We start from the raw sequence: 15,199 nt of genomic DNA, 5'->3' as shown, positions 1-15,199 counted from the left end.
CCGATCCTGGCTTCCCCCCCTCCCGTGTGAAATGGTAACAGTGGTACAAATGTACCCCTACCATTTCACAAAAAAAGTGTGAAAATGGTAAAAATTACATGACATGGCTTGGGACAAGTCCTTTATTAAACAAATAAAAAAAAGACAACTGTCCCGCACGTCTTCATCTTCTCTTGCTCCGCCGATGGACCGAAAAAGAGAAAAAAAACAAAAAAACGACGACTTGCCTCCATGGGAGGCACCCGCCGCAATGACCATCCTCTCAGGTGACAGCTCTTTTATAACTGAGGGCATACCATTCATATTAATATTCATACCAGACCCGAAGGGTAATGGACTGTGGGGGAATCCCATGCTGTTTTTTCAATGATTTTTATGTGTATTGCCGGGACCGACAATTATAGCCGCGAGTACTTTTAAATTACTTTTTTTCCTTTAGAAATTTCATTTTGCTCTCGGACTGTTCTAAACATGGGAAACATGCGCCACTTTACAGGCATACTATATACACACACCCCCCCCCCCCCCGGCACGAAATTTAAAGGAATATTTCACTTTTACTGTTTCACTTTAAGCATTATTAAAGTCACTGCTCCCGAAAAATCTGTAATTTTTAAAACTTTTTTTTTGCATTGATACATGTCCCCTGGGGCAGGACCCGGGTCCCCAAAAACTTTTTATGACAATACCATGCATATAAGCCTTTAAAATTAGCACTTTTGATTTCTCCCATAGACTTTTAAAGGGTGTTCCCCGGCTTTCGAATTTCCCGCGAACACCCCAAATTGTTTGCTATTTGGCGAACACCCGATGGTCGAGTCGAACTTACATTCGGCTTGAACATCAGGCTCATCCCTATTTATGTGCAATGAAAAGGAAGAAGAGTTACTAAAAAGGAGGAGCTACTCTACCAAGATATGAAATTCTAATCATCTATAATAACAATAAAAAGTTATGCCTATTCTTGCATTACATTTGGTACAGCCCTCATACTTTACCACACGCCAAGGTAGGACCTAATAATAAAATAACTTACCCTGACTGTAGGTGAGCCCATAAGTCTTACATTATCATTAACTAAATCCATGAGCTTCTTTATAGTAGGGTCCTCATACTCAAATCTACGGCTCATTAGTATGGATACAACAATGTTGGCCACAGCTGCATTAATAATGGTTTGATTGTTGAAGGGCTTCCCTGGAATATTTGAACACAAAAACAAAATTACCATTCAATTTGTTTTTTGTCCACCTGTATTAAAGGAAACTAGGTTTATCAGTTAGAAGCGAACATTGTCTGATCAAGTTTGCCGTTATCTTCAAATTTTAACCACTTGCCTACAAGGCACTTACACCCCCTTCCTGCCCAGGCCATTTTTTAGCTTTCAGCACTGTCGCACGTTGAATTCAGCGCTGTCGCACATTGAATGACAAGTGTGCGGTCATGCTAAACTGTACCCAGATAACATTTTTATACTTTTCTTAACACAAATAGAGCTTTCTATTGGTGATATTTAATCACTGTTTTTTTTGTTTGTTTTTTACAAAAAAAATAAAAATAAATGTACTCAGTTTCTGTCAGTAAATTTTGTAACCAAGTATTTTTTCTCCATTACTTATGTGCGCTGATGAGACGGCACTAATAGGCTGAACTGGTGGGCACTGATGAGGTGGCACTTATTAGTCTGCACTTATGGGCACTGATTAGGTGGCACTGGTGAGGAGGCACTAATATGCCGCACTTATGGGCACCGATAGGTGCCACTGATATGTGGCACTGATGGGTACTGTTGGGTGGCACTGATGGGCACTGATAGGCGGCACTAGTGGGCACTGATAGGCGGCAAGGATAGGCAGTACTGATGGGTGGCACTGATGGGCGACACTGATGGGCATTGGTGGACAGCAGTGATGGGCATTGATGGGCAGCAGTGATAGGCACCACTGATAGTCAGCACTGACTGGCATCACTAATGGCTACTGATTGGCGGCACTGGTGGGCACTGATTGCTGGCACTGGTGAGCAATGGTGGGCACTGATTGGGGACACTGTTGGTGCTATATTGTAATCAGGGCACTGATGATCAGTGCCCTGATTACGTGTAGATGTCCCCCTGTGAGGAGATGCCACTGATCGGCTCTCCTCACCCCACACTCTCTCAGTGTGAGGGGAGGAGCGCCGATTACTGGCATCTCCGTGTTTACATGTGACTGGCTGTGATTGGACACAGCCGATCACATGTTTAAAGAGCCGCAGACTCAGATCTTTACAGAGATGCTAGGACATGGCACGCCTGCGATCGCCGCTCTGCTCATCTTCGCAGGTGCACGAGAGTGGCTCATATGATGGCATCCTAGAACGAGAGCCGCATCGCCTCATGATCATTTGACAGCAGGGCGGGCAGCAACTGGATAAAAGATTAACTGCAATGTTGGAGTAATTCAGCAGGTTTTCTTTAAAGTATAACTACAGACAAAAACTTTTTTTTTAAGTTTTGGATAGAGTGGAGAGGAATGATAATACCTATTATATTTTTATTGCTGTCTGTGTCCCTGTTAGGGAGATTCACCCGGCCTCTACTACATTTGTCTGGTTATCATCATCAAACGTTAAAGAAAATTCAAAATTTTGGGTTGACACTAGTTCTGATGAATCTGGTGACACCCCGGGATTCCCTCACTTCAGAGGGATTTCCTCTTACTTCTTGTTTAGGCTATGGGACAGGAAGCGAATGGACGTCTTCCCTATGGGACACAGATGGCAAGAAAAACCGACAGGGGTTATAGGCCTACTTTACTCTATCCAAAATGAAAAAAAAAGTTTTGCCTTTAGTACTAGTTTAATCCTTCTCACCAGAATATACTTACTATCATATCTCCCCATTATTTTGTTACATGAAATGAAAGGAATACCTAGTTGTCATGCCTTCAGCCTATAAAGAAAAAATAATATCTTCTGGACTTGCAATATCAGCATTTTCCACTAGATGCCATTCTTAACAAAAGACTATTGATGGGTAGTGTTCTATGGTTAATAGACATTTCCTGCCATATCACTATGAACTAGCCCACTTCCTATTACAACTCTCATCTTTCCATGAGGACAGATTGCAATGGAGTCAGCTAAGCCTGCACTGCATGTTCAGAGGTAGGGATGAGCCGAACACCCCCCGGTTCGGTTCGCACCAGAACTTGCGAACGACCCCCTGCGTTCGGTACGAACGTTAGAACCCCATTGAAGTCTATGGGACTCGAACGTTCGAATTGGAAAGTGCTAATTTTAACGGCTAATATGCAAGATAGTGTCCTAAAAAGGGTTTGGGGACCTGCCTCCTGCCTCAAGGGACATGGGTCACTGCAAAAAAAAGTTTTAAAAACTGCCGTTTTGGCGGGAGCACTGATTTTAATGACGATTAAAGTGAAAAAAAAAAAGTGAAATATTCCTTTAAATATGGTGCCTGGGGGGTGTCTGTAGTATGCCTGTGAAGTGCCACGTGTTTCCCGTGTTTAGAACAGCCCCTGCACAAAATGACATTAAACGGAAATAACACCATTTAAAACTGCTTGCGGTTTTAATGTTATATCTGGTTCCTGCAATATGGTTGAAAATCATTGAGAAACATGGCATGGGTAGCCCTCCCTGCCCATTACCAGCCTATTTGGGTCTTGTACGCATATTAAGGGGAACCCCGTACCCATATTAAAAAAAGGAAATGTGTGTGGCCCCCAGGCCCTATATACTCAGAACAGCAGTATACAGGCGGTGCAAACAAGACAGGGACTGTGTAGGTTTGTTGTGTTAAGTTGAATCTGTTTGTCATTTTCAACCGGTACATTTTTAAAGTGTAGCTCCAGTCAAAAAAACTATCTTTAAGCTTTTTGGAAAACATAGGGAAGGGTTATCACCCCTGTATAATTTGTTTTGTCGTCCATCTTTTTTCATCTCACTTGCTGCTGTCTCCTTGCGTTTGCAAGTAGGAGATGTTTGTAAGTTGGATGTTTGAAAGTAGGGGCCTGCCCTATATTATAGCGGTATGTACTGGGTACAGAGCACGCAGACAGCACGCACTATCTCCTAACACTACTGACTGCAAGCTCTATTATTAATCACTTGTTAGCCCAATGTTTGCATAAAGTGAAAGATGAAGTTATGCTGAGTAAATAGATATCAAACATGTCACTCTTCAAAATTGCACATGCCCGTGGAATGGCGCCAAACGTCGCTACTTAAAAAATCCCCATAGGCGACACTTTAATTTTTTTTTTACTGGTTACATGTTTTGAGTTGCAGAGGAGGTCTAGGACTAGAATTATTGCTCTCGCTCTAACATTCTCGGCGATACCTCACATGTGTGGCACATGCGAGCACATGGGGACATGGGCGCTTTAATTTTTATTTTATTTTTTTATTGTTCATTTTACTTTATTTATTTTAGTTTGACATTTTTTCCCCCAAAAATATATTTTTGATCACTTTTATTCCTATTACAAGAAATGTAAACATCCCTTGTAATAGGAATATGGGGTGACAGGTCCTCTTTACAGTGAAATCTGGGGGGTCAATATGATCCCACATCTCACCTCTAGGCTGGGAAGCCTGAAATAAAAAATAAAAAAAAGATTCTGGCTTTGATCGTACTGGCGAGTTGGTAGAAGCACCGGAGGGCGGTGAGGGGTGGGGGGGTCTATGGCTGGGTATTTCAGGGTATCACCGAGTATGGCTGGGTATCTCTGAGTATGGCTGGGTATGGCAATTTATGGTAGGGTATTACAGAGTATTGGTGGGGTATTGGCGGGGTACTACAGAGTAATAGCAGGGTACTGCAGAGTATTGGGGGGTACTACAGAGTAATGGCAGGGTACTGCAGAGTATTGGGGGTACTGCAGAGTAATGGGGGTTACTGCAGAGTAATGGGGGGTACTGCAGAGTAATGGCAGGGTACTGCACTGCAGAGTAATGGCAGGGTACTGCAGAGTATTGGGGGTACTGCAGAGTAATGGGGGTTACTGCAGAGTAATGGGGGGTACTGCAGAGTAATGGCAGGGTACTGCACTGCAGAGTAATGGCAGGGTACTGCAGAGTATTGGGGGTACTGCAGAGTATTGGGGGTACTGCAGAGTAATGGCGGGTACTGCAGAGTAATGGCGGGTACTGCAGAGTATTGGGGGGTACTGCAGAGTAATGGGGGTTACTGCAGAGTAATGGGGGGTACTGCAGAGTAATGGCAGGGTACTGCAGAGTATGTGGAAAAAATTATTCCGCGCTAGGAAAAAAAACAAACTCAAATGTACTAAATGTGAAACAGGCTGCAGCAATAGATGTGATACAACACCAAACAAGTATACAGAAACAAAAAACTGCGCCAACCCTACAATAAAGAATGTCAAAAAGTAATAACACAATAAATAGGAATTAACCTTAAATAATTATGACAATGGAAAAACAGCTTAAGTGCATAAAGAACACAGCAATGTGTAAAGTAAAAAACATAAATAAAAGTCCATTCAGAAGAAGTTCCTATGTGGATCCAAATAAGCGTTTGTGACACCGCGGTGATTAGAAACGATCCAAAAGCTCAGAAAAGTGCCCGTCACCTTACAATGAATGTGCTTACCAGAGAATAAGCAATTTGGGCATGTGTGTATAATCGATGAGTCCCATCAAAAGATATCCTCCTTTTTGGTGAGTCAAAACCCAGAAGTGCAGAATCACGTATGTATCCAGGATTCTGCACAGTGCACCGGTCCAGTAAAAATGCGGGATCACATGATCTGCTAAATCTAGGGTGGGCCGATGGGCCCACCCTAGATTTAGCAGATCATGTGATCCCGCATTTTTACTGGACCGGTGCACTGTGCAGAATCCTGGATACATACGTGATTCTGCACTTCTGGGTTTTGACTCACCAAAAAGGAGGATATCTTTTGATGGGACTCATCGATTATACACACATGCCCAAATTGCTTATTCTCTGGTAAGCACATTCATTGTAAGGTGACGGGCACTTTTCTGAGCTTTTGGATCGTTTCTAATCACCGCGGTGTCACAAACGCTTATTTGGATCCACATAGGAACTTCTTCTGAATGGACTTTTATTTATGTTTTTTACTTTACACATTGCTGTGTTCTTTATGCACTTAAGCTGTTTTTCCATTGTCATAATTATTTAAGGTTAATTCCTATTTATTGTGTTATTACTTTTTGACATTCTTTATTGTAGGGTTGGCGCAGTTTTTTGTTTCTGTATACTGCAGAGTATGCACTGGTATTGCAGAGTATTGGCAGGGAATTGAGGGGTTAAATTCGGTGAGCAGCGATGTGGGCACTGCGGATGCAGCCCACATCGCTGCTGACACCGATCTCTTTCCCCTCCGCTGTACCGATCGGTACAGAGAGGGGAGGGAGGAACAGGCATCATAACATGACGCCGGTTTGTTTCCAAGTGATCACTCCGTCATTTGACGGAGCAATCACGTGGTAAACGGCCGCTATGAGCGGCCGTTTACCGTGATCCGTGATGTGACCCGGTGGTCACGGATGCTCTCGAGTGCGCACACCTCGGGGCACGCGAGAGCAGAATTCTGGGAGGCCGTTAATTAACGGCCTTTCAGAGTTAAACAACCCCCCTGAAGCCGTTAATCGGCAATGGGCAGTTGTTAAGTGGTTAAAGCTAGATCACTAGCTATATAGGTGAGGTGAATATAGTGGTGTATACTACAGTCAGGGCACAGACAACAACCACTACACAGCAGCAAGATAGGAAATCAGCCAAAAACGATTGGTGTGTACTGTGTTGAAGGTACACAGAACACCTACTGCTTCAGATGCTAAGTAACACACTACACGAGGCCGCCTCAAAGGCGGCCTTATATAGTGTGGGGCGTGCACTACACAGCCTGAGCTATGATTGGCCACAGGCAGGATGCCTGTGGCCAATCATGGCTCTCCTCGCTGCCGGCGCTGCGATTGGCCAAGCATGCGGGGTCACAGTGCATGCTTGGCCAAACCTGCCTGTGTTACATCAGAGGGGTGCGGGGTCACCCATACGTCACAGGGAACCCTGGGTTTCCCCTTGAGTCAGAGGGGGGCGGGGTCAGGTGACGGGTGGCCCCGCCCTCCGTATATAAGAAACGTCAGGCCGCCGGAATCCCTGCAGTGTCTCCTCCGCGGAGACAGAAGAAGGGTAGATTCGCTGCGCTGGATGAGATGAGCCATCGCTGGAGAGATGACCGTCCGTCGCTGGATAGCAAGAGTGGATTAGCACCGCTGGAATCTTTTTTTTAATTTTTCTTTATTTTTAATAAAGGAATTTTTCAAAAGTGTGTTTGTCTTATTTAACTATTTTTTACACTTTCTTTGTGAAATGGTAGGGGTACTTTTGTACCCCCTTACCATTTCAAACAGGGGGGGGCGGGATCTGGGGGTCCCCTTGTTAAAGGGGGCTTCCAGATTCTGATAAGCCCCCCGCCTGCAGACCCTCACAACCACCGGCCAGGGTTGTGAGGATGAGGCCCTTGTCCTCATCAACATGGGGACAAGGTGCTTTGAGGGGTCACAGACCCCCAAAGCATCCTCCCAATGTTGAGGGTATGTGGCCTGGTACGGTTCAGGAGGGAGGGGGCCGCTCTCTCGCCCCCCCCTCTTTTCCTGCAGCCTGCGTTGTGTGCTCGGATAAAGGGTCTGGTATGGATTTTTAGGGGGACCCCCACGTCAATTTTTTTTTACATTTGACGCGGGGTTCCCCTTAATATCCATACCAGACCTGAAGGGTCTGGTTATGGATATTTAGGGGGAACCCCACGTCAAATTTTTTCTTAAATTTGAGGCAGGGTTCCCCTTAATATCCATACCAGACCTGAAGGGCCTGGTAATTGAATTTGGGGGACCCCCACGCTTTTTTTTTTATTTATTTTTTTATCAATGACTTTCAATGAGTGTTCTCTGTATTACGGAGCCGACAATTCATAATAGCTGCGAGTGATTTTAAAGGACTTTTTTTCCTGCATAAATGACACTTTGTGCAGGGACAGTTCTAAGCACCAGAAACATGAGCCCCTTCACAGGCATACTATAGACACCCCCCCCCCCCCCCCCCCGCTACAAAATTTAAAGGAATATTACACTTTTATTGTTTCACTTTAATCGTTATTAAAATCACTGCTCCCGAAAAAACTGCCGTTTTTAAAACTTTTTTTTGCATTGATACATGTCCCCTGGGGCAGGACCCGGGTCCCCAAACACTTTTTAGGACAGTAACTTGCAGAATCTTTTCTCTCTGTCAAATCTTTTTTCTCTGTCGAATATTTTTTCTATATAAGCTTGGACTAATAGAGGTAAGGTTAGGTACATTCGACCACAGGTTCTATAGACAGATTATTGTCAGAGTCATGTCGAATCTCCTATTCTATATCGAACTGTTGTAACAATGAAAACTAAAATAAAGCATTTATTTATGTCGGATCTTTCGTTTTTCGGATTCTGTGCTTTCGTTATCGTTTGTCAAAACGAAAACGAAAATAGCTGAAATTCGGACGAAAATGCATTCGGACGAAAACGAATGCACATGTCTAGCAAATACCTTCTGGGACAGGTGGAGGAAGCAATACCTCTCCACTTTACAGCCACATACTAAATAGCAAGACAACAAGCCCAACCTAAAAGGAGGTGACCTTGTTCTCGTTAAGGACTGTCAGTCCCAAAGGAATGAGTGGCCTTTGGTTCTCATCACCAACATCTTTCCAAGTAAGGATGGAAAGGTCAGAAAAGTTTGAAGTCAAGATTCATAGAAATAAGGAGACAAAGTTGTTCCTCAGACCAGTTTCTGAACCAATCTTGTTGTTGTCATCTGAGGAATAAACAGTGGCATCTGAAGATACCAGACGGGGAGTGTCATGCCTTCAGCCTAAAAAGAAAAAATAATATGTTCTGGACTTGCAATATTGTCCACTAGATGCCACTCTTAACAAAAGACTATTGATGGGTAGTGTTCTATGGTTAATAGACATTTCCTGCCATATCACTAGGAACTAGCCCACTTCCTATTACAACTCTCATCTTTCCATGAGGGCAGACTGCAATGGAGTCAGCTAACCCTGCACTGCATGTTCAGAGGAAATCCCAATCCTTCTAAGGCAGCCTCGCTGGCATGCTAAAGACTGTTTACTTGTATAACAAGTTGTATAACTTGTATAACCTAGTAGACATTTGTTATGTTCATGAAATGCTTATATATGTTCATTTGTCTTTTTATTCCTAGTTTTACTGCATGTGTATATCCTATTCTTATATGACCACCACCTGTTCATCGTAATAAAGATCCAAAGTTACAGACAGTCTTGTTATTGTAGGATTCAAGGTTTGAGCTAAATACACGCCAGGGGCAAACGTGTAGCGAGAACAGAATACTAGTTCTCCAGAGTAGAAAGGAGCATGTGACTCACTCCATGTGACAATGGTGGGCCAATCTCCATGCTGTCACTCAATAGCCCACTATAAATTATGACATAGATAACTCATTGTTTACTCAGGGATTATGTTCACTCCCAGTGGTTGAGTTGAGTGGCAGGGCAGTGAAAGAAAGACGTTTTCTGCTGGGGAGGGTTAGACAATTGATAGACATCATGTCACTATTACGTTAGGTCGGAGCTGACATTGTAAATACTTACCTCCATGTGATTGGAAAACCTGTACCAAGCATTCAGCTTCCTCAACAATTTTGTCTTCTATAGTTCTCTTCCCCATCCCATAATTCCGTAGTGTGGAAAGTGCAAATCTTCTCATCACCTTCCAGTTTTCTCCATTGGAAAAGACAACACCTAAACATAGAACACAGGAATGTATGCACAGATGATATTTGTGGTCCCTTTGCACATGTACAAAATGACAAATTTCTCATTTACAGAACGGCAAGCTGCTGCCATTGATCATCCAGTGTAGAGGTGCACCATACCAGTTAAAATTTATACTGATATTTTTTAAATGCTAATAATTTTTAGAATATCCTTTCTCAAGGGTTCCTGTGGACCGCTTGGGATCATTTTAGATCAGGGGTAGACAAACAGCAGCCCTCCAGCTGTTGTGGAACTACATTTCCCATGAGGTATTGAAAGGCTGGCAGTTCCATTTTCTCCCAGAGGCATGATGGTACTTGTAGTTCTGCAACAGCTGGAGGGCCCAAGGTTGCCTACCCCTGCTTTAGAGCTTGCACAGTGAGCAGTGGTGGATTGCTTTTCTGCCTGATGATGCCTACATAGTCCCAACACTGATATCACTTGCCAGAGAAGTGGCATGAAACCAGTAGAGCGTGTCTTCTTGTCTGTTTAAGTATCAAGGTAAGGGGTCCTTCTTCCTCTGAATACCAATACATCAATACATGGGGTCCCCTCTCATATGAACTACCATTGAAAAGGGCTCCTTTGCTGCTGACCACCAATTTCAGCAGATGTCTTTTCCACTGACCACCAGTGTAAAGGAGCCCTTCGCCCACTGACCACTAGTGTAAAAGGCCATTTTTCCAATGACCACCAATTTACAGGGGCACTTTTCCTAATAATCAAACTAATGTATTATGACCTCTAAATATAATAATTTTTTTACATGGGTTCCCTGAGAACTGAATATTTTGCCAAAGGTTCCTCTTAGGTAAAAAAAAATAATACGAAAGGCTGCTTTGGACATTTAGACAATATGTTTTGATTCTACTTAATTGAGTAGATTAATAAGTACCGTTTTCCCTTGCAGTTTTAGTAAACATTGACATTAATGGCCTGTCCGAAAATTCATCAGCATGGTTGATAAGAGCATCTTTCACAGCATCATAACCGCAGAGGACAACCATCTTCTCCAGCCCTATTTGGACACCTAGTACTGGACCATATGTCTTGGACAGCTGTGAATTGAATGGGAGATAAAATGAAAAAAGGAACATCTAAACTTTTAAACTGAACTTTATAAATTACAGTATTTTATTTTTAAAAATCGAAATAAATGTACAAACACAACAAAATCATTAGTCTTCTACAGTATCTCACAAAAGTGAGTACACCCCTCACATTTTTTTAATATAATTTAATATTTTCATGTGACAACACTTAAGAAATTACACTTTGCCACAATGTAAAGTAGTGAGTGTACAGTTTGTATAACAGTGTAAATTTGCTGCCCCCTCAAAATAACTCAACACACAGCTATTAGCCACTTGCCGACCAGCCGCCGCAGTTTTACTGTGGCAGAATGGCACGGCTGGGCGAAACGACAGTACCTTATGGCACTTTGCCTTTTGGCCACTAGGAGCCAATGCGAGTGCCCGGCGGGTACGATGGCCGCCGGGCACCCGCGATCCCTCGTGACAGAGCGAGAACCAGGATCTGTGTGTGTAAACACACAGATCCCGGTTCTTTCAGGGGAGTAGAGACAGACTAATATGAACATCGATCTTTCTCTCCTCTTAGCCCTTGTACACACAGTCGGATAATCTGTCGGATTGCATCTTATCGGACCATGTCGTCGGATAATCCGACTGTGTGTGGTATGCATCGGACTGATTCCGTCCGAATCTCCGTCCGACCCAATTTTCCAACATGTTGGAAATATTTCCCGACCAACTGGGCCGGACGGACCTAATCCGATCATGTGTACAGCATTTTCATCAGACCAAGTGCCACGCATGCTCAGATCAAATTTCTACATCAAAGCTATTGGCTACTAGCCTGAACGTAGTCCCATCGTAACAAAATTAGGTCATCACGTTCTGAAAGATCGGATTTTTCGCCAACTAGGCCCGACCGTGTGTATGCAATAGTTTCAGACAAGATCCGACGGACAAAATCCGACAGGCAAAATCCGACGGATTTGGTTGGGGAAATCTCCGACCGTGTGTACAGGGGCTTAGACAGTTCCATCCTTACAGTTAGAACACACCTAGGGAACACCGTTAACCACTTGATCGCCCCCTAGTGTTAACCCCTTCCCTTCAAGTGACATGTATACAGTAATCAGTGCATTTTTATAGCACTGAGCGCTGTATAATTTTCAATGATCCCAAAATTGGTCTGCCACAATATAGCGCAGGTTTCCGTTACATCAGAGGGGGGTGGGGTCACCCTCACGTCATTGGGGAAGCCTGGCTTTCCCCCTGCGTCAGAGGGGGCGGGGTCAGGTGACGGGTGGCCCCGCCCTCCTAATATAAGAAATGTCAGGCTGCCGGGATCCCCGCAGTGTCTCCTCCGTGGAGACAGAAGATGGAAGGATTCGCTTTTTCAAAAGTGTGTTTGCCTTTTTTAACATTCTTTTACACTTTCTTTGTGAAATGGTAGGGGAACGTTTGTACCCCCTTACCATTTCAAACAGGGGGGGCCGGGGTCTGGGGGTCCCCTTGTTAAAGGGGGCTTCCAGATTCTGATAAGCCCCCCGTCCGCAGACCCCCACAACCACCGGCCAGGGTTACGGGGAAGAGGCCCTTGTCCCCATCAACATGGGGACATGGTGCTTGAAGGGGTCACAGATCCCCAAAGCATCCTCCCAATGCTGAGGGCATGTGGCCTGGTACGGTTCAGGAGGGGGGGGCGCTCTTTCGTCCCCCCTCTTTTCCTGCAGCCTGCCAGGTTGCGTGCTCGAATAAAGGGTCTGGTATGGGTTTTTAGGGGGACCCCCATGCCATTTATTTTTTTAAATTTGGCATGGGGTTCCCCTTAATATCCACACCAGACCTGAAGGGCCTGGTAATTGAATTTGGGGGAACCCCATGCTTTTTTTTTTTTATCAATGACTTTCAATGACTTCTTTGTATTATGGGGAGCCGACAATTCATTATAGCCACGAGTGATTTTAAATGACTTTTTTTTCCTGCAGAAATTACACTTTGTGCAGGGACAGTTATAAGCACAGGAAACATGTGCCCCTCTACAGGCATACTATAGACACCCCCCAGGTACAAAATTTAAAGGAATATTACACTTTTATTGTTTCACTTTAAGCATTATTAAAATCACTGCTCCCAAAAAAACTTCAGTTTTAAAACTTTTTTTTGCATTGATACATGTCCCCTGGGGCAGGACCCAGGTCCCCAAACACTTTTTATGACAATAACTTGCATATTAGCCTTTAAAATTAGCACTTTAGATTTCTCCCATAGACTTGTACGGGGTGTTCCCCGGCTTTTAGAATTTGCCGCGAACACCCCAAATTGTTCACCGTTCCCCGAACAGGCGAACAGGCAATGTTCGAGTTGAACATGAGTTTGACTCAAACTCAAACCTCATCCCTAATCACTGACTGCCAACAAATTGTTCCAGCTGCTGCCCTACCCAACATTTTTATTTGCCCATATAGTCTTTCAAGCTGATGATATCAAAGTCCAAAGCCCATTGACTCAGGCCTTCTACCTCAGTACTGTCTATGGAGCTGTTAAAGAGGACAGTTATAATATATATGTAGTATTTCTTATATTTTCACACTCTGCAGCTGGTATCAATCCAAGTTATCAATCCTGAAATTCAAGCAAAAGTATTCCACCCCGAACATATTGCAAATGCTTTCTGTAAATATTATAAAGACCTTTACAATTTAGCTAATGACCCGTTGTCCCCTCAGCCATCTGAGTCACTAATAGCTGACTTCTTAAAGTCTGTATCTCTTCCGAAGGTATCTAAAGAGGAAAAAAGATTTGAATTCCCCTATTAGAGATGATGAGATTTAGCTGTCGTAGAATCATTACCAAATAAGAAATCACCAGGTGCTGATGGGTTCACAGTTGAATATTATAAAGCTTTTCAAGACACATTAACACCAAATTTGAAAATTTTGTTCAATGAAGCAGCTTCTTTCCCTTCAGAAATAGTGACCTTGCCAAAGCCATGGAAATTCCAGATTGCCCATAAAATTTTCACCCCATACAGTTGCTAAACTCGGATCTTAAAATCTATGCGGAAATATTAGCTATTAGACTGGCAAACATTACCTCAAAACTAGTTAAGACAGATCAAGTGGGATTTGTTCAGGGTAGACAGGCTCCTGATGGCACCCGTTGAAAGCTTATTATCTCATATGTATAGCTCAATTCTAGAAAACTCCTACAGCATTGTTAGACCTTAAAGCCGAAAAAGTATTTGACAGGGTGCATTGGGGTTACTTACGGACTACCCTGGACAAATTTGGACTTCAAGGATTCTCCTTGTCAGCTATTGTATTCTAACCCTTCCGCAAATATATTTACATCCAACGCACTGTCCAATGCGTTCCAAATTAGTAATGGTACAAGGCAGGGGTGCCCTTTATCTCCATTAATTTTCACTTTAATAATGGAACCCCTTGCTGAATCAATCAGAACCAACCCAGAAGTAAAAGGAATTAATGTAGCAGGCCAACGTCATAAAATCAGACTTTTTGCCGATGATGTAGTCCGCACACTTGCCAACCCAAACTCTTCCTTTACAACTGTACAAAATATTAATGATTTTAGCAAAATGTCATATTATAAATTGAATACTACCAAGTCTACTGTCTTACCAATTAATATCCCCAAACTATTATTGGAATCCTTAACCACTTCAATACCCAGCCATGGTCAAATGACGGCCACAGATGGGATCTCCCATTCTGGGTGGCCGTCATATGATGTCCTCGCCTTTCCGCCACTACTGCGGGCCCCCGGGGGCCCACAGAGCGGCGATCGGGGATCCGGTGTGTCCCTGGGGACACAGCCATTCCCCGATGGGGGTATTGAAGTGGTGGCGGCAAGCGGCGGAGCAGCTTTACCAGCTGTGATCCGTCACTAGCCAGCGCTGCAGAGTTATATCCGGGAAGCGGCGTGCACGGCACACGTGCACGCTCCCGGGGAGGAGCTGTGTAGTGATCGGGGCTGAGGCTGACTGAAGCTTTTTCCCTAGCTACAGCTCAGGCCCGATCAGTGTAAAAAGCCAATGAAATTGGCTATTTAGTGACTGGTCCAGTGTGAGGAGGAGATCAGATAACAGTGAGTTACCATTACTGTACCCCAGTATATGTGTTACTGTGCCCAGATTGCCCCCCTAAATAAAGAGTACCTGTCACCAGGAGTACCTGCCCCCAGAGTACCTGCCCCCAGAGTACCCGCCACCTCACCACCTGCCAGAGTACTACCAGAGTACTCGCCACCATAGTACCCACCACCAGAGTACCCGCCACCTCACCACCAGAGTACCTGCCACCAGAGTATCCGCCA

General features: G+C 44.0%; 1 protein-coding gene across 1 annotated transcript in view; it reads right to left on the bottom strand.

Annotated features, from left to right (window-relative positions):
* The window catches only part of LOC143989066 (cytochrome P450 2K4-like), a 133,230-nt gene that overhangs the window by 86,970 nt on the left and 31,061 nt on the right, over nucleotides 1-15,199 (bottom strand). Inside the window, exons 3-5 of the mRNA XM_077489078.1 lie at nucleotides 10,726-10,888; nucleotides 9,666-9,815; nucleotides 1,037-1,197 (exon numbers count right to left, since the gene is read on the bottom strand). Coding sequence (XP_077345204.1) covers nucleotides 1,037-1,197; nucleotides 9,666-9,815; nucleotides 10,726-10,888 — 474 coding nt within the window. The remainder of the gene's footprint in view (nucleotides 1-1,036; nucleotides 1,198-9,665; nucleotides 9,816-10,725; nucleotides 10,889-15,199) is intronic.

This window comes from Lithobates pipiens, unplaced genomic scaffold (genome assembly GCF_037356315.1).
Source record: "Lithobates pipiens isolate NorthernLeopardFrog02 unplaced genomic scaffold, aLitPip1_a1.2 Scaffold_18, whole genome shotgun sequence".
NCBI lineage: Eukaryota > Metazoa > Chordata > Amphibia > Anura > Ranidae > Lithobates > Lithobates pipiens.
This window is presented reverse-complemented; position numbering and strand designations above follow the sequence as displayed.